Genomic DNA, 24,593 nt, shown 5'->3' with positions numbered 1-24,593 from the left:
AATGTCAAAGAGGAGAAGGATGGAGTACGAGGCAGCTCATTTTGCAGAATAACATGCTTTTTAAAAACTCAGTCTGTGATGACACATCACTGAATGACTCTGTTTCTCATGACACTTACAAACCAATCAGCACATTTTCCTAAATCTGAGTATTTAGTCTGCTTGGCTGGAGGAGCTGTAACATAAAAGATGAGGGAAAAAATGAAAAAAAAATCTCACACATAATACAAACTTCAAGTATTCATTTTATCACTAATAGCACAGGCAAACTATTCTTAAAGTTTGAGGATTTTTTCTTCATTACTTTGTTATTCATTTGTGAGCAAGGAGACCATATTAAACCAAAGTTATTCCCTTGCAGCCCAACCTGAGTCCGTAAGGCTTTTGAGATGCTTTGTATCTAATCTTTTATAATAAAGATTGCTACCCAAAGCAACTTCATATAAAATTCTCTTATGTGTCACAATGGAGAACTCTGCCTTATAATTTAAACTATTTCACAGTATTTTTCACATAAATCAGGAACAGTAAAATATTATCTGCATAAAAAGCTTTTATTACTGGATAACGGATATTATTGGATATTAACCCTGAAATAAAGTGTTGGATGGTTTTTATAACTGAGCTGATGCCCACATGCACAAATTTTTATCTTCAAATACAGCTTTATTTTCCAAGGAAAATACCTGCAACACCATTTTCTAATACATAAGACTAACATAAATCTACATAGGAAACCTACCATGATTTATATCAAAGGAATGTTTTTTAGGCATTCAGGAGGTGCTGCATAAGCATCGCAATTCCTATAATTCATATCTTCCAAGTTCAGAAATGTTTCATAACCTTGACATTGCAATTAGAGATAATCAAGCCAGTCTTTATCTCACTAACCAGTATAGCACAAACTCCAGCAGGCAGAGTCTGAAATTCAGCATCTTCCATATGTATAAGAAACTTTCAGTTGCTGTGCCTTGTGTTTGCAAAATCTCATTGTTCTCAGCACCAAACTCAGAGGTTATTGTGGGGAGGTCTTAAGAAAAATTTGCAATATCCTTTTTTTTGCTGTACATGTGAAGTTTTAGGCAGATTCTTATTAGTTTTGTTGTAAATACAAGCTACCAAGAAGAGCATGGAAAAGCCATATGATTTGCCAGGGTGTTTCCAGGACCCTCTGAATTATTTGCAGTTTTAGCAGCCTGTAAACTGGGAGTCCCTTGAACCTGGCTCAGGTCTTCTGGTCCTTCAGTGAAAAAAGTGTGAGACTGTTGCTGCCTTAGAGTGTCAGACTAAGATCTGTCACTTCATATATGATGATTCAGGAGCAGTCTGTTTGGTATAATTATTCAGTGGTGAGAAGTCCTATATCCTGTGGGTTCCAAACTAATTTCCACCTGACTTCCTGACACAGAAGGACCCTATTGCAGAACACAGGACAGTCCAGCTGGCCACACAGGGGACCTCCCAGAGGAACTAGCAATTTCCAGCAATTTCCCAGAATCACAGAATATTCTTAGCTGGAAGGGACCAAGAAGGATTATCAAGTCCAGCTCATAAGTGAATGGCCCCTATAGGGATTGAACCCCAAACCCTGGTGTTATTATTACTGTTCTCTGACCAATTTAACCAACTGAGCTAATCTCAGGGTCAACTTCCAGATCTCTGTGTTCAGACTGGAGATAAGCCCCAGATACTGTTTGCTCCCTGGTTGCCAGTGCAGAGCTTTGCCTAAGCCTTTCCTCCTGCCCATGTGCCTGGCCACACAGCCTGTAGTGTATATGGGCTGCCTCTTGCTCCTTATTGTGTATTTTGGATGCTGCACAGGCAATGCCAGAAAGGGAAATGACATAAAAGATTAAAAAGATCTGTCTTAAGCACAGAATTATTATGTTCTAATGTAAGCAAAAACTACTTTAGTAATGTATGTCAAAAAATAAAACATTTTTAATAAACATACTTTAATAGAAAATATGATTTTTTGTAGCTATGCTTGCACTCATTTTCTTTTTCCATTTTTTCCTGTATCAAGTGATATCTTAAGTGAATTTCTTACATTGTCCACATATATCTGAACACCCAGATCTCACATTACTACCATGTGAAATAAACAATTTCTGGCAAGTGATAATTCTCACTGAGCTCTGAAGTATATAGACCAGATTCTCTTAGTTCTCTGCAAACTTTCAGTTGGATTTAAGTGATCTGACACCTTTTTCCAAAGCTGCTATTTCCCTTTATTTGTTCTACTTTTGGTTTTTCTGATCATAATTGGAGGCAAGTCAGGACACCTCTATTTTTAAGAGCTGAGAACCTGTGACATCCAGTCCCTGAGAGGAAAAACAATTTTTATTATTCCACGTAGTTTCTTGACTGCTAAAAAAGAGAATAAATATAATTATAAAAATGTGTCTTGTAAATTTCTCTGAATCCCAAGTGTGCATCTTTCTTAGCCATCTATTCTCTCTCCTCCAGATCACAATTCCACATGCACTAAACTACACACAGAACCCACCTGCAAACCTCAGGTTAAGGGTATTGCATTCCCCCGGTTTAGGGGGATCTTTTACATCTAGTTTTCCAGCTTTTAAATTGTGTCATCTATAGAGAAGGTACCAAAAAACTTGCCTTTACCAGCTTATCACTTTCAGCATTTTCTGTTCTTTCAGTATTCCCAGCAGTTAGAGAAATACTGTTTTCCTTTCCTGAGTGCAGCAGAGGAACTGAGAAATGAGTTAAATTACTTGCTCTGGGGCTGTACAGGGACTCTGTCACAAATTAGGATATGATACTGTTAAATAATATTGTAGAGGAATACACTACCCTCTGAAGCTGAACTCACAGTTTAAACTGACATATCCTACAAACAGGCACCATGTTACAAGAGCAGTGCTCATTAAATGATAGATTGAAAATCAGTTTCCAAGTATCAGATCAGCACATTCTCCTTAAGCCCTCCTTGTTAGTTAGTTGTGAATCATGTATATCCCATCAATAACCTGCTGTTAAAAACCAAAACTTTTCCTTGTTAGATCAGGTAGTACCATTACACAAATGTTATACTGTCCTTCAAACTTTATTTTGCAGATAAACAAGACTACTTTAGTTACTCTGATCTGACATGTCATCTTCAGAACAAAAGGTGTAGTACTGAAAGGTATAATACATCTTCAATACAGGAAAGGTTTATTTTAGGTATTAAATAAAATGGTATTAACATAGAGTATGAAAAATACTGCCCTGTTCATCACAGACTCCTTTTTGAAGGAACAATTCTAAGAATGGATTTCAGATTTTACTGCTTACGTCAAAGTATTAAATGTTGTACTAAATTATATTTTGGAAAATATGAAGTTTGTGCCACAAACAAGAAATATTTTATATTATCTGGAGCATCTCATGTATGTTTTAATTATTTACATTTCATAATACAAAGTTAATACATAATTCTTTCTGGACCTTAAATAAGCAGGAGGGTATCAGAGTCAAGGAGCCCTACAAATCAAATTTTATGACAAAGACTACTTTTCATTTTCTGATTGATTAGGGCAAAATGGCCATTACAATCAATATGACAAGCAAACAGGACTGAGTGCTAAAGAAATAGATGGAAAAGGATTTCAGGGGTGTGGATTTTTTACAAAAAGAGATTAGAAAGATGGCATCAAAAGCCAAGGGAGATATGAAAGAAACACGACATTCAGGCCAGAAGAAATCAAAGCAATAGAAAAGTCATCAATTATGATACTTTGATTAAGCAACACAGAAAAACAGTCGTGCCTAGCAGAACAAAGAATTCTTGCACCTGCAGAAAGAAAGAAAAACAAATAATAGCAACACAGCATCTTCCTGATTTAAAAAAGTCAGTGTGGGTGTCCTTGAGAATATAAATTGAGATCTCTGTAAAGGTCACAGACCAAAAACTGTGGAAACAAAGTAAATCTAATGACACCAAACCCCTTGTTTGAGTTAGCACTGTATACTGAACACAGGACATATCTTTTTCCTATTTTCTTCATGGAGTACTTGTTTGAAAAGCTTTTGTGTACACTGTGGCAGCTGGGATTTGGGAAGAGCATCCCTCCACACCATGGTGTTCTGGCACTCTGGCCACAGGCTGGGCTGCCCTTTGGCTGCAAGGAGGGACATGCTGGCACCAGTGCCTTGCCCCAAAGGGTTCTAGGGCCACATGGTGAGGACCAAAAATTTGGGATGTACAGATCCTGCCATAACGTTGAAAGGCAGCCACTCTCATGGAACAATATTTGTATTCAAATGAGAGTCATATTTCTTCCTAAGGTTATGTAGTACATTCAGTGATAAATATTGGTCATGGGGCTTTGCCTCCTACAGAGAGTTTGCTGAGGACATAATTAAGATCACAAACACAAGGTGAATCAAAAATAGGGCTTCAAGGAAAACATACATTTCCCATGACAGGCTTCTGGGTATTTGTGGAGAGTGAAATTTTGAATGAAACTGTAACGGAAAAATCAAATAAAGCCTAGGTTTACAGACAGAGAAATACACCATTTATCACAATGTATTTTTAAAGGAAAGGCTTCAATAGCTCATAAGAACTGGGTCACAACCTTAATGCTGGCTGACTGAAGCTGCTGCATTACTATCATCACAGATCACTTTTGCCCCAAACAGGTTTTAATACATTGTAATGTGGGAATTAACTGCTGCTTTCTGATAAGGAGCAAGTCACCTTCTATTATCAGGCATCAAATCATTTTTGTATTTTGCTGATATCTTCTTTTCGTCTGCAATATGCCAAAGAAAAGAGTTTGTCTGCCTGTAGAGTGGAAAGAAAATGTGCCTGAATAAGATGGAGATAAAAATGGATACAAAACTTAGCCCTTGAGGACAGTAGATTTCCCAAGACCTTGCTAAGAACTCAGAGACAGTTATATTTGGCTTTAAGTACTCAAGCCCAAGCTTATTTTCAGAAAATTATAGATCCTATTCAGAGAGCTTAAAAGATGGCAAAGATATTTAGAGGAAGACCAAATTTTATTTATTTGTGGTTGCTTTCATCAATGGAAGAATAGGTATGATAAATGAGTGAAAGATAAATTTGAATTATCATGTGAATTTGGAACTCAAATATCAAGTATGGACCAAATCTTCTATTTTATCAATTGTAATATGATCAAAATGGTGTGCCTATGTCAGGGATTGAAGGATTTATGGGTTATGAATTGAGCTTGTGCATATATATATATATATATAAGGAGACTTATGGTACACATTCAAGCACGCACCTGGTGCAATTGGTGTCTTTTTGAAACCAAGGTTGCTGCCATGCAATAGGACAGCATGGATGCTGGGGAGCATCATTTTAATATGGACACAAGGTCTCCCACTACCATAGCTCTGTGCATTTTTATGGCACATTCAAAGTTAGACTGTTGGCAATCTGTCAGCTTTTTTCCATATTTTTCATGGTTGTTGATAGAGATCTGTTGCAAGTCTGCTCTTAACCTATCTATCAGTTAGCAAATGACTGTCACAGGAGGACCTCTCCACTATTGTCTCTCTGTTTTCAATTACTCAGTGCTATGTCCTACTAATGGGTAACACTTAGTAAAAAGGACAGGAAAGTGTGCATTTATTAGTTGTGATTGACAGAACTGATAGGTAAACTCTTTGCTGTGTAAAAAAAGCTCAAGCTGAAGGTCTAGAAATTATCTCCCCCAGAAAATGCCTATGAGTCTACCCATGTGTAGATGAGGACAGCAATGTCCTTCATGCTGTGTGATAAAGACAGAGGAGAGAAGGTGTGTCTTGCCTTCCCTCTCTTGGCACGTTTTCTTCTACCGCAATATGTGTTTGAAGACTGGTTCTCCTCCAACACAACAAAACCTTCTGAAGGCTTGTACCACAGGTTCAAGTCAGACACCCACACTCTGCTGGTCAGTTTCTGAAAGAGAATTGCAGCTTGTTTATCCCAAATGCACCTGCAGTGGACTCCCTCCTGACTCATAGTCACAATAGCAAGACTGAAAGAGAGATGAGCAGCAAAGCTGGAGCCATGGCTTCCAGAGAAGGTTGTCCCATGACAGCTGGTTAGGAACAGCATGCAGGGATCTGGTATGGTTGTCTACTGCTTGGTGTATGACCCTGAGGACTTCGTAGAAACGGCTCTCAGTCTCTGGAGTCAGTGGGACTTTCTCTTCAGGGTCTCTGGACAGATCAAAGAGCAGTGGGGGATCATGTCGTGTAATGAATCCTCCATGGCAGAAGCAAACGTGAGAGTCATAGCAACCATTGGAGCCCTCAGGACTGAAGTTTGGAGTGAAGAAGAAGACTTTCCAGACAGATTCACCTGCAAATTACAGCCACAAAACAGCTGGTGATAAAGTGATAAAATGACCAAATGGAAGTCCCCTGGTTTTAGGAAATTCCACCAAGATGGAAAGTCAGTCTTTTGGTAAAAAGACAGTACAGAGATTGTAACAGAAATGGCAGTACACTGAAAGAGTAAAACAAGATTGAGCAAAGCAAAAATAAGAAAAACATGGTGATTTTCATGCTACACATATTTATGAAACAACTATGACAATTTCATTCCCTTGGAAGAATTCTGATTAACTAAATCATAGAATACTTTAAATAATGTTGTTTTTTACATAAACAGTGCTAAGAAGATTTGCAGAAATATAAACTAAGTCTTCTTCAAGGCTTATTAAAATGTATTTTTGCCCCTTGGCCATATTTACCCACTGCTGGGCCCTCTTTTAGCTAATCAAAATAATTTCATTGTTACATTTTCCATCTCTTCCTCTCTTTGTTGTATTAATCCATTGTCCTCTGCCCCCTGCTTTCATTGCAAACATCTAAATACTCATTTTATTAAATGGGAGGACATAAAAAGGCATGAAATAATGGATGCTGAATTCCTGTCTTATGCTTCTATATGATTTTTCCAAATATAAATTATAAATAACAGTTACAGTGGCACAATTTGTAGGTGACATTCTGCTCTGCAAAATGAGAATCAAAGTTTTTCATTTATAGACTGTTCATTCTTAGCTTAATTTTCTGTGTACAGAAAACTGAACTGTCCATCCTCATGTAACTTCTTTTAAATGTTTGAAAAACCTAGTTATTTCTTGGAATAAGAATAAGCAAATGTCAGTTGGTTCTTTCAAGAAGCACTCACAAACAGAGCAGGATCAGAAAACACTTAACAAGAAAGCAGTGAACAAAAAAGTAGTTACTATTTTCCTCAAGCATCACAGAACAGATAGAAAAGGCAGAAACAGACAGAACAGAATTTCCAGGGAAGCACACTGTTCTCCTACAGCCAATAAGGTATATAGTTCTCAAGAAATGGAATAAAGAATAATTAATTAGAGTAAGAAAAATCTGTATTTTATTCCTAATAAAAGTAGGTTACTAAACAACTGAGATCTATAACATCAGATTACCTGCCCACTTAAGACTATAAAAACACTGGAAAAATGTAGTCATCAGCAATTTACATTTCTCAGCACCTTATTTTGATTTTTTTTAAATTACCTCAAGTTCTTAAATACTGAGTGGAAAAAATCTCTTTTTGTTATTTTGTTGAATTTTGTTAAGGTCACAGAAAGCTTAACCTAGTAACAGACTTTCAAAGATTTATATGTGCTACAGTAGTTAATGTTTATTAATCAATTCATCAGTACAACAAAATGGAAAGCACTAGAAAATATGGGATGGGTAGAGCAGAAATAAACTGGTTACACGCTGTAATTACATCACACTCAGCTTTTAAAGAATAAAAACAGGTTTAAAGAGAAATGTTTCAGCAGACTGAAGAGTCACAGGCTGCAGTTTAGACAATAGCGTGGATCTAAAGGACAGTAGGTGACCTTAAGATTCTTTATAACTTCTTCTATTCCACACCATTTTTCACATTAGAAGTGATTTTACCTTTAGGAACCAATTCAATGACAGAGCCTGGGGACTACCAGTTTGCTTCTTCTCCACTTAAATCCAGGTCGGTTAGGTGATGGCTCTTATACATATTAGACTGGGAGAACCTTCTAAATGCATTTTGGAAGTCAGTAAAGGGGAAGGACTTTTAAAGGCTGAGTGACTTGCTGGCACAGACAATAGGACATGGCAGGTTTTAAAAGGTTCTGGCTGTGACAGATGCAATGGCACAGTCTTACCACAAAAAAATGAAATTTAAAGGAAGGCAAAGCAAGATAAGGCCAGGTAACATAAGATGGCATTCCTTCATCTACCTCCAGTAACATTTTGAAAGATTGGTCTGGCATTTGAATCTATTGTTTTCTTAAAATTAAAATAAACAAAATCAAATACTGCCACTTAAATTTCTTTAAACTTTTGCACAGAATATTTCCAAGAAATATGCCTTCTTGTTTCCTGAGATTTAGAATTTACATTCTGAGAAGGCATGTAATTCTGTATTAAGCATTGGTTCAGGCTCCTTAGACATATTTAATTGGCAAGATGGATGGTGAGAAATGTAAAAAGCCAAAGGGCTTGATTAATTAGTGCACTGTGTGCCATTGTAGACCATGCAACACTTGCCACACCTGAGAATTTGATTCACAACACTATAACAATTTGACAGAAGATCAGCAGAAAAAAAAATATATGGCTTCTAGAATGTCAGTAAAAGAAATTCCATTAAGGCCATGAACATGAGAACTTTGTGGTCAGGCTGTCTTACCCCACATCAATCTTTCATGGTACATTTGTGGTGAATCACAGTGAAAAGAAAATTTTCAGCCACTTTTTTTGGTGTTGGGCATTGTAGCACCAGGTCTGCTCCAAGGCTTACAGATAGAAATACAAAGTTGGGAATTCTGAATTAATCGAAGTTTGCACAAACAGCCCAGATAGGTAACAAATGGAGGAAAGAAAGAAATAAGTAAGTTGCACCATGATTTTTTTCCCACACAAAATGCAGACTTGTTTAGGTTTTGTTACATGCAGAGCAGACAGCATGTTGGAAAATCATGCGTGGGTTTGGGGACCAGGCATGCGTGACATTGTCTCATGTCTGAGTGACACTGCCAGTGTTTTGAAGAGCTGATGATACTTTATCAGATAAGCAGCTACAGAATGTCATGATTATGCAGAGCAAAACACTGAGCTCTGGGAGTGCAAAGCCTGTTACTGTGCAATGTTTATCTGTTGCACTGCAGCAGTGCTTCTGGAACTGCATGTTGTACTGGAGAAGCAGCAGCAGACTTTAAACACCGATTTCCTAGGCATTATAAAAACTAAAGCCTATCTGTCAGTGGCTGTGGCTGTGAAGCAGCCAGTGCAATATACCAGGAGACAAAGATCTGTCAGACTTCTAATTGGTAAAGCTGATGAACTGTATAAGGTGTAATATTAAAAAGAGAGAGCTCTCTGCCAGTCTCTCAGCTGATATAAAGTCTCATTTTGTCAGAAGGTTAACTACAAGGATCAAAATAATCTCCCAGTAATTAACGCTACCTGTGTTCTCCAAAGCATCTGGATAGTAAACCCTTGTTATATAAAAAGATAACTGTATGTCTCTTCCCCAGTGAAGTTAGTAGTAAAACTGTCAGGGCTTCCCCATAGTCAAGTATATCAGGCCCCTTGAAACAGCAGGAAGGCTCTAAGCCTGCAGCACCCTTAAAGGTCCTGTCCCTGAGCTTCACAAATAATTTCAGTCCCATTTTCCTGCAATTCTCCAGTTGTCTGAGTTGTCCAATAAGCTCACTCTCAGAATACCTCTTTACATGTTAAGAAAAACCAAAACTACAGAAGCTGTACTTCTAAATAGTTTCTAATTAAGATAGATTGACATTAGTCCAAGCAAATCTGCCAAGAACATAGCTGTTCAGTGTTCAATCTCCCTAGAAGATTCTTTTTATTATCCTTAACCCAGCTATTTATCCTCTCATACAGACAACAGTAGCTCCAACAGACCGGTAGAGGCCATGAGATTATATAAAAGTCTCTCAGTAAGATATATTAATAAATTCAAGATGAAGTGACACACTGGATAGGGATGCCATTTCTGTTACAAAAGCACCCTTCTTAATCATTGATGGCTAACTGGTGTTTTCTGATAAGCAGTTCTTGATGTGAATAGAAGCTATTGTTGTCTTATTGCCTGGTTCATTTTCACTGAATTTAATCTACGACAGTAGCTTTATAGGTTTACAGCTACTGTCATTTCCTTTGTTCATAATATTGTGTTGCTTCTTTCTGTAGAAGAACAAGTTAAACAGGGCTGTTCTCCACTTTACATTGAGGACCTAACCCCTGCTTGAATTCAGATGCCTCTGAGGAGAACCATTTGGGTGTAGCAGACCAACATGAATTGAGACAGACTTTTCTGTGTCTCAAGTGTGCTCTGTAGCCATTGTCAACTGCCACATTCTAACTCAAGCTTTTCAACATTTCTACACAGTAGCAGATGTAACTTGTAACTCACTTGAAAATTACTGTCTTCAGATAACCCTTGTTATTAGATTGAATCCTTTCTTACTGCTTTCTTTACTTTCATTCAGAATTTTTAGGTTCTCTGCTAATCTTATTCATAGCAGATAACACATATATTCAGCTCTAAGATAATTTAACAATGTAGAAAAGGCTTCATTTGAAATTCTTGTAGAAATATATATAGATCAATGTAGGATAGACAGTACTATTTGATTACTGTATGAAACTGTGCATATTATTTTTATGACTATATGCATTCCTCAAACAGCTTATAAAATATGCCATGTGCATTTAAAAATTAGTAACTTTATTGTTCTTACAATGAAAATGTCTTTTTTTAAATTTTTTTCTTAAGATTTTGTTTTAAATGTCTGGGTATCTTATGCTGTTATATAAATCATCATGTCCCAGTGTAGGTGGTGAATAAATGAGTGATATTCAAAGACACAATGTTGGTCTACAACAACCAGTTGTTGCTAGAAGAGGCTTGCATAATGAACCGTGCAGAACTTACAGTATTTGAGCGAAAACAAGAAAAAAAACAGTAGTAGCAGTGATTTTAAAATATTTAGAATAAAATCTACAGTGTTAAGTATCCATTAAACCAGAAAGGATTGCCCATTCCTGAATATCTAATTCTAATATCTAATCATACTGAACAACTGCTGCAGGAAAAATACAAGACACACTGAAAACATGCCCAGACTGCTGAAGACAGAAATCTCATGACTGAATTCATTATCTAGAGTAAGAGTTGTGGTATGAGAAACTTCCACTGAATTCTGTTCAAAAGTAAAGATTATCTGTCGAATTATAGTAGATGAAAAAGAATTATTTTCCTGAATTCTTCATCATCACCTTCCAAAAAGAATTGATGGATCATCTGCAGTGTTTTCTTGTTGAAGAAAATCCTAAACGGGAAGAATCTGTGGGTATAGAAATTATGTTGTTGAAGTAGGACATGCTATAATGCAATGTTACACCTCATATTTGGATGGCTTAGGTGATAGCAACATGGAAGAATACATGTTGCTCTGGAATAAAAATTCCATTTGTAGTAATATGGCAATAATCCAGACACCTGCCAAAGATTTGTTTGAAGAATATTTGCAGAATGGTCCATGTAATTTTCAGTTCATCTAAGCAGCAGCTGATGGCATGTTGAAGACAGAAGATAATGTTGGCACACACACAGAAAAAAGAAACCTAAACCAAACCAAACCAGAAAAAACCAAAACCAAAACAAACAAATAAACAAAAACAACAAAAACCCAAAACAAATGAACAAAGAAAAACAAAAAACCCAACCAAAAAACACCACAAAACCACACAAAAGACTCCCCAAACCAAACCACCTGGTCAATTTCAATCTATATAAAACCCCCTTGAAAACAGAAAAGTCTTATTTTATTGCTTATGAAAAGTATAGTCTTGATTTTCATGTAGTGGTTTTCCATGGGAATCAGTAAGAGATTAAGAACACCCTTTCAGTTAATCAGTTAAGAACACGTTGGGAACAAAGCAGAAACACTTTACCAAAGACGGCAAAAGCCAATGAGAAACCTATTCAGAACTATGTTTTGTATTTCAATTCTTTTTCTGGTAATTCAGGAATGCATTTTACTAACAGAAAATGAATTGAGGACAATAATTTTCCTCTTTCATAAAGTGGACACAATTTTTCTGAGTGGAAAGAACAGATCTGTAAGACTCAGAGAGCAATTTTTCTGATACTAACAAAACATATGCACAAACATTCAATGGAAGTCCTAAGCAATTTCTGCAAATATTTTTTAGACAAGTTGGTGTCAGCCAAAACGAAACCCATCCCCAGGATTTTTTCATAAATTATTTCCTTCAGAATGTTTTCAAAATTTGGATGTCAAAAAAATAAGCTGTTGACACATGGAATGCTAGTGAAGTACTCAAAATCTTTAATTAATACGAAAATTACTACCATGCCTAATTTTTAAGCTACCAGATGTACATCTAAAATCAAAGAAATAACTGTTCAAAGTTACTTTAAATAGAAAAAATAGAAATTTTGTAACTACAGTTGCCTGAAATTTTGTGTTGAGTCAAAGAATCCTGAATATTTTTTTTTTAACTTTAAAAAGTTGAAGAAAAAGGTGAATTATTCTTCTGTACAAATATCTTAGCTAGTCAAATTATTTTATTTTTTCTTTATTTTTATAAAGTTACTAGGTACTTAGACAATCTTTTGGTAAAAAAATTAATTTTGAAAATTGATTCAGTTAAGCATAAATGAAAACAGAGTAAAGGACTTTCTTTTATGAGATTTAAAAAATTGAGTTGAAGAAAAAGAATGTTTGCTAGTAATTTGGTGAAAAAATATCAGTACCAGGCAGTCCTAAATATTAAAAAAAAACAACCAGAATGACTGAAATTTGTTTTTAGTGTAAATATGTATGTGTAGTTTAGCATCTGAAATATAAGACAGCAGTTTTTATCCCAGTATTTGAAAATGCATATATTTTCCAGAATATGAAACTAGTAAAAGATTACTAACTATGTTAAACCCTAAATTTGCAATTTTCCTGATACTGAGAAAACAATGCAAAAATCCTTCAAAATCCTGTGAAAAACCTTAGCATGAAAAGGACATAGCACAGGATGTTCTCTTACAGATGATCAGCAGGGACTCTAGTACAGATTACAAATTTGTTCCTAAGAACATTTCTAGAAGTGTATTTTCCCTTTCACATGGACTTGTTCAAGGTAATGGTATTTCAGAGAAATCCAGTAGTTCTCCAGTTTGGATCTGTATGCAGAAGCAAAACTTGATTTCACAGTTCTCCAGGCAGCAAAAATGTCTGAATTTGAAAAGAGTTTTAGTCAAGTAACGGGAATATTTTCTTGTTTTGGTTGGGTATAAAGTGGATGTAGAAATCTCCAGCCATTCTCTAGATGACAGTAAGTGATGGAAAAAGGAAAGAATCCTGACTCTCTCCCATAATTTTCAGCTTAAAAATGTATGTGCATGCTGCAGTGAAAAACAGGCTTTACTTTTCAGAAGTGCAATAACCTTCTAGAATCTCCTTCCTCTGAGAAACAGTAAAAGAGAAAGATGTCCTGTGGGTGCAGATGAGATGAATATGTTTTAACTGTTCCTTCTACAGAACTTAGATGGAAACACCAGCATCATTTTTCAGAAAAGGTTGCTTAGGACTGTCATTCAATTAATACAAAATAATTTTGGAATTTTCAGGGTTTGTTTGTTGGGTCTTTTTGGGGTTTTACTGGAGCTTTTTGCTGTTTGTTTTTTGGGGTTTTTTTTTGGAGGGGGTGTTGTTAGTTTGGGGTTTTTTGTTTGTGGTTTTGTTTGCCTGTGGTTTTGTTGTTGTTGTTGTTGTTTGGGTTTTTTTAAGTAAGGACTTGTTCATTGAATTGGAGTATAGGAAGTCTGGCTTGTGCCTTACATGCTGCAGCCATATTCCTGCCCCTCAGCTTGCAATCTAAACCAGATTCAAGGGGAGTGGAAATAAGACAAGAAGCAGAAAGAGGGAAAAAATAAAAAAAAAAAAGGTCATCATTTCAGCTTAAACAACTATGATAATAGGTTTGTTTTATGCTCTTGCTATGATTAGCAGTAGACTAAGTATTTTTTTAATGGACAGTATTTCATTTATTTTCATTCCCTTTATTCCTCTCTTTCGCTCTCTTTCTTCCAGAATAAGTAGGGGAATGCTGGTAGGGAATGGAGCACTGCAAATCCCAGAGTATAAATAGCTCTGCCTGAGCCTAACAATAACTCTGCTGCCACTGACACAGAGCAGAGCAAAGGCAAGAAAATACTGTAACAGTATTTGTCATGCTTGTCAGAGGGAACACTTTCCTACCTAAAATACTGTGAGCAGAAATGTGTATCAGATGATTAGGTCAATTTTCCTGAGCTTGATACAAACCATTTCATGGTGTCTGTTCATGCTAGAAATGCTCTTCTCTCCTTTGACAGTCATGTTATTTCACACTTATCAAATAATATGTCCATAACTGTGTCACCCAAATTCAACTGCAGCTGCTCTGATATGAGGCTCAAGATAGCAAATTAAAATTCTTAACGAGATAGTTTAGGTAAATGATACTTGATGCTTGTTTTGGTTCCTCCAGTGCTGTGGTTGAAACATTGAACACAAAGAAAGGATTTGGGAGAAGATTTGAGATTTTTGGAAGCTTTCCTTGATTGTGGTACCTCTATGACATGGAGAAGATCAGGTAGAGAGAGGGGAAAAAAACCAAAGGGGGCAGACACAGAGTGAAGATGATGCTCATAAAGCAAATTAGAAAGCAGGGAAACAAAATATCTTCAAAAATCAAATTGATGAAAAGGTGGCAGTGAACTACAGCAACAAACAGTAATAAGGGATTCAGATCATTTCATGCAGAACAAAAATATATTTCTTTTTGATATAATCAAAAAGAAAATAAGGAGTGAAGAAAGAAACCATAAAGATCTTAAAAAAATTATCATCATCAACAACAACAAAGAACCCAACTCCAAACACACTTTTAAAATTGGAGGTTTCTCTAGAGAGAACAGTGGAAGTGAAGGAACTTGTGAGACTGAAAAACAAAAGGCAAATGACAGAAAAACCCTCATGAGGGTCAGAGTTCATTACAGCTTCTGCAGTTTCAGAAGGGAAAGACACACAAGGGTTTGATCAATTAAGAGGATCAAAAGGGGATACACTATCAGTGAGACTCAAAGCTTAGAAATAAGCAGAGAAAGGGGAATAAAGAGGTAGGAAAAGAATGAAAACGTTAAAAAAAGGACACAGTTCAGAGGGGAAAAAGGGTCTGCTCTCTGTCCAAAAAAATGTGCTGTAAGTAATGTGAAGACTCCTGAGTTATTACTGAAGGAAAAGTGAATTTTTTCCCATTACCTACATATTATGAATCAGATACTTGATGCTATTTAAGTCCTTCAATAGAGAACAAACACTAATCCATATCACACTGACATTTCAATGTTTTTCATGAATGGCAGCACTCAAATCCAGAAAAGTGGTCTGCAGCATTTGTCTTTTACTCTTGAGGAAAACTCAAGAAACAACTTTGCTATAAACTATAACATTAAAATGTCTAATATCAGTAAAATATATGTCTATGTATCTATGGAAACTTGTTACCTTTTGTTACAAGTTTTTGTGAAATTTCTTTGATAGATTACTTTGCCACTGTGTGTTGCTATTAAGACAAATCTGGTGACAAGGAATGAGGTTTAAATGAGACTTAGTGAAGTTTTTTAAAGTGATATTGTGAAGGGACACCTATACTTCCTCAATAGGAGCCACCCCGTCACCAACACCACCTGCAAGAAAAAGTAAAAAGATTCTCAGAAAGCTGATAGCACTCTGAGACAATGTAAATGACAATTTCAGTCTTGTGTTAAAAGGAAAATTGAATAAGGAAAGTGAGTGGCACTTCCTTAATTAGATTTTAAAGATATTTATGACAGTGCCACTCAAGACAGGATTTGCATTTCAATATCTTCCTGACCATTCTTGTTAGTTCTTTCATGATACTAATGCATGGATAAAATGCTGCTTTGTGTTCCAAAACCAATTCACTCTTTACATTATATTGCACATTTTAATGGTTATCTTATTTATCTATATTTGTAGACAGGCCCTTTTTTGAATCTCTGATGATTTAAAAGAAAAAAAATTACACTAAATAAGTTCCCTTAGTCCAAAATTCCCAGTCAACTTCAAAAGACTCCTAAAGTGTTCTTCCTGTCACTTAGCACAATAATACTATTTTTCAGAGTGTGAAAAAGGTAGCAAGGCATCTCCAGTTTTAAATTCCTGTTACTAAAATAGGATTTATTGCTCATCACTTTGCTGCTGGTTAGCATTCAATTTGAGAGTCTGGTCACCTCACCTAATTTTGGATCATTGCAAAGAACATGCAGGTCTTTATGTAAGCTATGGGTCATTATGTTGCCAGCCTATACTTATCTGCTTCTTAACTTAGTTAGATGTGTTTAGGATGAGAAGAGTTATACTTGTTTCTCTTTTGATGAGATTAACTGGCTCAGGTTAGTTCAGGTGTAGGCATCTACACTTTAGACATCTACATGTTGTCATAACCACCTTCAGTGTGTGCTAAAAAACCAAGGTGTTATCAGACTTGAGGGCAACCAAAAAGCCTCACTGGCCCTGCCCAGCCCTCCAGTGGACCCTCATCAGTGCACCCTGCCCATAGACCAGGATTACCATTTCAGCCCAAGGCCACCAGTCCCTGCCTGAGTGGTGCAGCAGTGGCCAGTTTCCAGCCCTGTCTCTGGATGTCCCTAGGCTACAGCCTTCCTTCCAGCTCTGTCTGTGCTCTCATTTCCTCCTGCTCCTGACTGCACTCCCTGGGTGGGCCTTGAACTTGACTCACCACTTTGCCAGGACTGGGGCTACTGTGGAATCTGTTCCCAGCAGCCAGCTCTGCTCATTCTGCTCAGGTGCTGGAAGACATTTCCCTATCAGTAAAGTCACTGTCAGAGCAGGGGTCACTCACAGCTCTGTTGGACTCACCTTCAGGATGAAGTGTCACCCCCCTTAGAAAGCTGAACTTTTCTCTCCAGTATTCTCTAGTCTACCGTCAATTTTGATTTTAAACATCTACAAGGTGCTGTTGTTTATGAAAGTCCCACAGTGTTCATCCTTAGGGTGTTCAAAATTTCCTCCTCTCAAGTACATGTAAAACCCATATATTCACTGACATAGCCAGAAAACAGAAGTTTGCCTTCCTTGTTCATATATGTTACTTCTGTATACTTTTTAAAATTTACTTATCCTTAATGATCAATCAATGACCTTTGAAATACAGTCACTAACTACAGTACATCTACATCAACACTGCTTACGAGATGCTGTATCTTGCTCATACAAACATACAGTTTCTTCTGTTCCAGTTATACAAAATAAGAACAAAATCTCATTTCAGGGTATTTCAAGTGAATTTTCTTTTTGTCATCTAATTCATCCCCCTGGCACTGCACAATTGTTCTCCACAATGTATTTTCTAAGAGCTCTCTTGATGTATGGTGTCTTCTATTGTACCTTTTGTGCTACTATCATTCATTTCCTTTATTGCAGAAGACAGAGACATTTTATTGGCATGCTCCTTTCACTTGGTGTTTTATCCACTAACTTTTTCAGATACAAATCCTTCACAAACTTTTTCTGGAGTTTAAATAAGGATTTTGGTGTAGATGACTGTCTCACAGTTCATTTGGTTTGCCCCATCCCTCAATTTCCTGTTGCATTGTCTATTCTAAATTCCATTTCTACACCTTTTGTACAGTTGTGGTGCATTGAAGTGAATGTTAAAATCCCTGAATAATAACCCCATGCTTAAATTTAGCAAAGTACAATGTATTCTATGACTGAAGCTGCTGTGTGCCTAACTAATTGTTTAAGCAAGGATCCGCAAATGCTGCTCAACTTCCATCAAATCTCCTACTTCAAACTATTGGACAAAAAATAATGAGTAAATTACATTTTGTCCATCTGTGCTATTGCTTAATAAAACAGTTAATAAAAACTGTTTTATTTCTTTGCAACATTGATATATATTGATGGATATATTGTGAGGAATTTATTTAATGTTATCTCAAGGCCTATAGGAAGAAGAAACCTGAATCAAGTTTTACCAAGTCTAACAGCCCTTTTCCCTGGACCTTGTAGAAAAATCAGTGTTCAGCATTCACATCTTACCTCTCTGAAGATTAAGCTCATGTCTGCTTAGCAGCATCCTCTCCCTCCAAACACGCATTCCTCAGTTACTCACCATCTCAGTGGTAACATCTTATTGCCTTTTCTTCTTATGGCATAGACATGTATATGTATACATGGCATACTACTTCATATATCCAGGGAAATCCAGGTGGTTTTGAGCTATATGATGCGTGGACTTGGATGCAGCATTTGAACAAAGCCCCTCCCAGCTCTTGGGCCTCCTGGATGGATTCATCAGCATAGGATAGTCCTACACAGTGCCCACAGCACTCAGCTGAGATGTAATAATCTATGGAGCAAGTTCATTTCAAATGAGAAGAATGCAGCAGGGGATCTCGGGAACTCCAGCCACTGTCCTTCATTCTCTGTATTTTCTTGCAGATCTTTGTGTAAAGAAACCCAAAAGTGCTATAACTTCAGGCAGTGTTTGATATCTCTCCTTAAAATGACTAAAAACTTCTATGCAATAATTTTCATGGGTGACGAAGGACGAGGGATTTTGGTGATACATGAGTAGCAAAAGGAAAAAAAGTGGAGGGGTTTTTTTCTCTCCAGTTTCTGGAACACAGTTGGTAGACCACTGCTGTGAATGATGTGGTAGAAACCATGTTTGTTGCCTTTGGCTTGATCTTTTCTTTTTTACTAACTATATAATTCAATGTAATAATTCTAACAAGCCTCAAAGTATCTTTGAAGAAGGCATTTATGCCATAAATTTAATCCAATACCTATTATTACTTCTTGTGGCACTATGAGGTAGAAGATATGTTAAGCAAGACAATTACAAAGACAAGTAGAACAATGAAAGCTTTATCCTTGAGAATGAAATTCTACATCTTTTTATTGGTCTCAGAGTCTATTTCCATACATTATGGTTTGCTTTAAGGGCTCTAACCCCTTATTTTGAGAACTGATATAAATAAAGAGAATATAAAACTGTTTGCAGTCTGAAGTCATTCAGTTACACATTGTACTTTCTCAGAACAACTGAAAATGCTTTTGGCACTACATGACAGATATAAATTTTATATATGCCCTTCCTCCTCACTACAGTTAAAGAGTGATGACATGATATTGTGAAATAGAAACATCTGTATACTGGTAGTTGTTTTTGGACTGTTGAATCTTATATTAAATTTTTAATTCATAGTTCTGCAAACCCTGCCTCCATCTCTCAATTTTATCTCATTTCTTTGTCAAAATATTCCTTATAAAATCTGTGACAATGGCAAGATGAAAGACTAGGAAATGGTTTTCTATTTTATTCACTACCGTGGTCCCTTCTAAGCATTTTTATGTTATTCTTCACAAGGTAAATAACCTTACACATATTCCTTATCCATTGCTATGGAAAAGAAAATGGATTACATTAATGATTTTCAGCTGTAAACCACCTTTTTTTAGCATTCAGCAGTGGTTTGCAGTAATCCTTCCTTCATACTACAGTGCACTGCATGCTGACAGACATTTTACCTCAATTTCATCTTGTGATTAATTAAAACACATTTTTTGTAACATTTCCAAATAAGTCTCTAACTAGCTGCCATTTACCCTGAACATGTCCTAGATTAAACTCTCTCTTAAACTTTTTACTGATACCCAGAGGGAATTCCTAACTGAGGTCTTGGCACTTAGACTTTGTAGACATAAAAAGGAACCCGAAATTCAGTTAGTATTAGAGAAGAAGAAATATTCCAACCAAAGTGCATTCAAGTGATAGGCCAGGCAGATGGACCTGCTAAACAATTTACCTGCCATCCAGATCTCCACCCTCACTTTGAAAGCTTTGATTGTCCTGCTGAATCTCATAGGTCTGTCTAGTTTTAACTTCAGAACTTTGGACCACTACTCACGTATCAAACATAAAAAGACCAAAACGTCAAGCATAAAAAAAAGGTTATCTGCTTCCACAACTAGCTCTGCAGGAGCAGATCAAAATTTACAGGAGGAGTAAGATACCCATATATAGACACATTACATGGCTATCCACATATTCGAGAATGCAGATGATTTAAGCCTTCCTAAAGCTTCTTCTCTACCTCCCTGAGACACAATGTATCTTCACACAGCTTTCTCGGGTAGGTAGGAACTGAAATGCAAAAATCTAACAATGCAGTGTGGCAAAAAAAAAAAAAAAAAAAAAAAAAAAAAAAAAAAAAAAAAAAAAACCCAACAAAAAACCCTGAGGTCAATTTGGTCTGCAAAGTAAACAAATTTCCTGAAATTAGTAAGAAAAGACCAAGAATAATTATCACAGAACTCTTCTTGTGTGTCCAGGCAGAGACTGTATTGACAGGCTAGCCAAGCTCTAAGGTTCACATGTTAATGGAGTAGAAACCTGCTTCTGACCCGTCCATGCTATGGCAATAATACAGATTTATCAAGCTTGACATGTAGACATTGTCCTTGTAATCATTTGCCAACATCTTAGTTTGAAAAATACCCACTAATGGAATAGTACTTTAAAACATTCAAAATAATCTATACTTAATTTTCTTGATTAGGAGATATAGCTTTTTCACATTTAAGCAGTGTTAAAGAGAGAAATGTTGATTTTTTCCAAATTTTTCATCTTCCAAATACAAACACTTCCCATGGATTAAATGCTTTGACAGATATGTACTCAAAAATATTTCCTGAAGTACAAGGGGCACATTTATGGTTTTTTTTTTGTTCCACCTGCTGGTTGTTAAACATTCATATATATTTCTCAGAATTTAGTTCAGGGTTATTTTTTTGGTTTGGCTTGGTCTGGATTTTTTTTTTTTCTTTAAAAATCAATGTGTCATCACCATTTAAAAGCACTGGTAGATATTAAACACTTACTATCTGGAGACCTCAAATATTTTGGCAACATAAAAGGGGGAAAAGTGAGGTCTTTGATAATCATCAGGAAGTACAGGCTTTGTATAATCTATTTAGTATCATGTTCTCAAATCCAGTTAAAGCATTTCTCAGCACCTTTTGCTTGATTATTACAGCCTCTCCATAAATACCAGGTTTTCTAAGCCAGCCTTCTGTAGCAACAACACAGTCCTGGTATTTGGAGCTACTCAGCATTCTTGAAATCACCAGAACTTCTAAATAACCCAACAGCTCGACTAGAGCAGAGCTGCATGAACTGAAGCATATGAGAAAACATAGTGTATTCTTGTATGAATTTTTGCAATTGCCAATTGCTTTTCTACCCACTAACTGATTATGTTTCCATTGACCAGTGAAACTGAACTGAGACATTTGTGTTTAGTACTTAGCCTTGTGCTAAAATAAGCTTATTAATGCATTTTGCGAGATTTTCAGGATAAACCTCAAAGCTGTCAAAGTATGATACTCAATAGAATACAGCTGTAAAAAACCTGGTAATTTCTGCTAATTTTGAGAAATTCAAATATCATAATCCAAATATTTCAAGTATCATAAATAGTTTTTCATAATGGATTTAATTTTATTATAATCCCTATTTCAAGTCACAAAATGTATTTTCTGCCACTAAAGAATGCATCAGAGTGCTAATCTTTTCCTTACTCAAAACATAAAATTAGAGAATGAAAATCAAAATAATGTATGAAGTTCTAAAGTTTTCCTTCAAAGTTTAAAAGTGACCATTGCAAACAGGACTCTAAAAATTTTTTTACATGTTTTCTGTATTTGTTTTGAGAAAACTCAGCTATACAAAACCTCAGTTTCAGCATGACATAATGGCAAAATTTTTTCTCTCTCCGTTATTTCCTTGATTCTACCTTTGGTCTTCTTATTCTGATCAGCTCTGTTAGGATAAAAGCTTCCATATGTTTTTTAAGTTTTTTAACGAATTTCCAGCTTTCAGGCAAGACTTCCCTCTCACAGCATAATTCAAATTTTTGCCTAGAAGGCTGACCTGACACAGAGACTGGACAGAGCTAGAGAATAAAACAGTTATTTATTGAAAGGCCTCCAGGATCCACCTTGAACAGGACTGAAGCCCAACCAAGGCTGCACCCCGAGTCCACTACAAAACAATACACCAAAAAAACCTGCCCGGTCACGAGGTCTTACATTTTTATCAGTTTTGGTCCATTTGCATATTGGGGTTTAATTGTCCAATTATAGCTTCAGGTTGTGAGGTCCCATCCTTCTTGTTCCTCCCTTCAGTCCACCATTGTTTATGTTTTTTGGGCCTGAGAGTTGTCCTTGGTGTTCAGCAAAAAGGAATTTGTTTAGTCTACCTACCCTGTGAAGAAAGCTTACTGACACTTAATATGAGGCTCAAAGCTACATCCCTAGGTAACATAGAATCTGCAAAAACGAAAGCTAAAGCTAAAGCTTAAGGCATCAAAATTGTCTTCACTTTTATGAAACATGTACTTTTCCTCATACGTGCACATAAGCTCATGCCTTCACAGCATACATACAAGTAGTCCTCACTGATAAAACCAATTTTCTCTGGAAAAAATGATAAGTTTTATTTAATCTCTGGCTTTCTTGTAAGCTGCTTTTTGGAAACTGACCTGAATGTTCAAGAGCTGCAGTTGTTCCTGAATCATAAGGGTATGTGGTCTTAGAGCCTCTGGCTACAGCTGAAAATTGGTTCTAGTAACAATTACATTGTTTTTCAGAGTCAAAAAATCATTGTCAACTAAAAATAGTACAAGCAATCCACCATTCAGTATTATAGAGTATTATAGTACTATGGTATTATATATTATTATTATTATCTATCTATCTATCTATCTATCTATCTATCTATGTATATGTATATATAATATATATAATATTATATTATATATATGTATATTTTTATATTATTGATATAGTATTATTCAGTATTATTCTGATATACTATCAGTATCATCTGATGGGTGATGTGTCATAGGGTGCAAGTCATACTATTAAACTTTTATATAATATGTATGAAACTACATTGTGTTTGAGTATTAGGCTTTGAGAAATCAGACAATAATACTATGGTATCATATGGAGCACCTGATGCAGACATATATATTTTTAAAAATGGTTTAGCTTCTAATTTAGATATGATGCATAAAACAGAGAGGGATATCCTACAGCCCAGCAAATTTCATTTTTATATCAATGCCTTAAAACCCACAGTCTACCTACAGTAGCCAGGAATAGAATTTCTCAGTAAAATAACCATGTCTGAGACAAAAAGGTAACAGCTGATCAAAAGCAAGCAGCAATGTAGTTGCAACAAATCCCCATTTGCTAGACAGGGATAATTTGAGAGATTAAAGAGAGAAAATGCATGAAAGTGCCTCCTTGACCAGTTGTGGGATAAAGTGGACTCAGACCCTGATGGAACTAAGGGATTTGCAGTTCTAAGATACCGTGGTCATGAAGAATTAATGAGTCCTAATTTAAATGTTTCCCAGAGCATCCTAGAATTAGAGAAAAGCACATTCAAAAGAAACTCCAGAGTTTTGAGGCACCATTTTCAGAGAATAAGTAATTCTTCCCTTGGGTAGATTTATTTACTCACACTTCCTTGTCTAGTATTTCAGTCTTATACTTTCATAGTTTATTATTACCTCTCTCTAATTAAGTTTGTGCTTATGTGTCATGGTACTGTTTTAGCAGCTTCAACAAGTGATTAATTAACAATGCTGGCTTTTGGAAGATAATAAAATATTTGGAGCTTGGCATTGGGTAGGGATGGGAGGGGAACTTTGTTAGAAAAAATAAACAAAAATACTCCAAAACAACAACAAAAACCCCTCATGTGAATCAACTAAAACCTTCCAAAATTTCAATTCTGTAAAGAGCTAGAGTAGAGAATTCAAACTGGAATTATCAACAACACAGTAATCAAGACATTGATTTTGAGTCCAAGCTATAAAGTTTTGTGGCTAAGTAGCTTTGCAGTCAAGAATATGAACTAATGCTAAGGTAACTATAAGCTTTTAGGACTGAAATTCAGTTTCTATTTGTCACCAAACAGGACCATACAGAAAGACTTACAGACTGAAAGACTGCATGTAAAAATTCTATGGCATTGAAGAGAGCCCAGATAATATCATTAAGTTAATCTTGAAGATTCTATGGAGTCTTGAAGACTCTACTCTTCTCACTGAGCGAGATAATTGAGAATCTTGCTTCCATGACATAATACCATTTAACAATTTATGTTCAACAGACAGGTAACAGGTTGTACATTAAAAATTAGCACACACCTAGTAATGACAAAATTATCTTAGGATGACTAATATCTCCTCATAGTAAATGGTTCACCCTTTCTTTATTGCATTAGTGCTAATTCTAAGTGCTAAATTATCATTATCTTTCTTGAGGTTTTATAGTCTTGTTGACTTTTATTGTTGTGAGTGAACCATGATCTCTAACTTCCTCTTTTTACTGTGAATGCTAGAAACCTATTTTGCTTCAAAATGTCAGTCTTGA

General features: G+C 36.0%; 1 protein-coding gene across 2 annotated transcripts in view; it reads right to left on the bottom strand.

Annotated features, from left to right (window-relative positions):
• Positions 1-3,069: 3,069 nt before the first annotated feature.
• STS (steroid sulfatase) overlaps positions 3,070-24,593 on the bottom strand; it is a 107,239-nt gene continuing 85,715 nt past the window's right edge. For both annotated transcript variants that reach the window (XM_066176787.1, XM_066176788.1), the window contains one exon: positions 3,070-6,331. In XM_066176787.1, the coding sequence (XP_066032884.1) occupies positions 5,949-6,331 (383 nt within the window). In that variant the 3' untranslated portion in view covers positions 3,070-5,948. The remainder of the gene's footprint in view (positions 6,332-24,593) is intronic.

This window comes from Chamaea fasciata, unplaced genomic scaffold, assembly GCF_029207755.1.
Source record: "Chamaea fasciata isolate MVZ Bird 193981 ecotype frontalis unplaced genomic scaffold, bChaFas1.0.hap1 SCAF_2, whole genome shotgun sequence".
NCBI classification, from domain to species: domain Eukaryota; kingdom Metazoa; phylum Chordata; class Aves; order Passeriformes; family Sylviidae; genus Chamaea; species Chamaea fasciata.
Note: the sequence above shows the minus strand (reverse complement) of the source record. Positions and strands in the feature narration are given on the sequence as shown.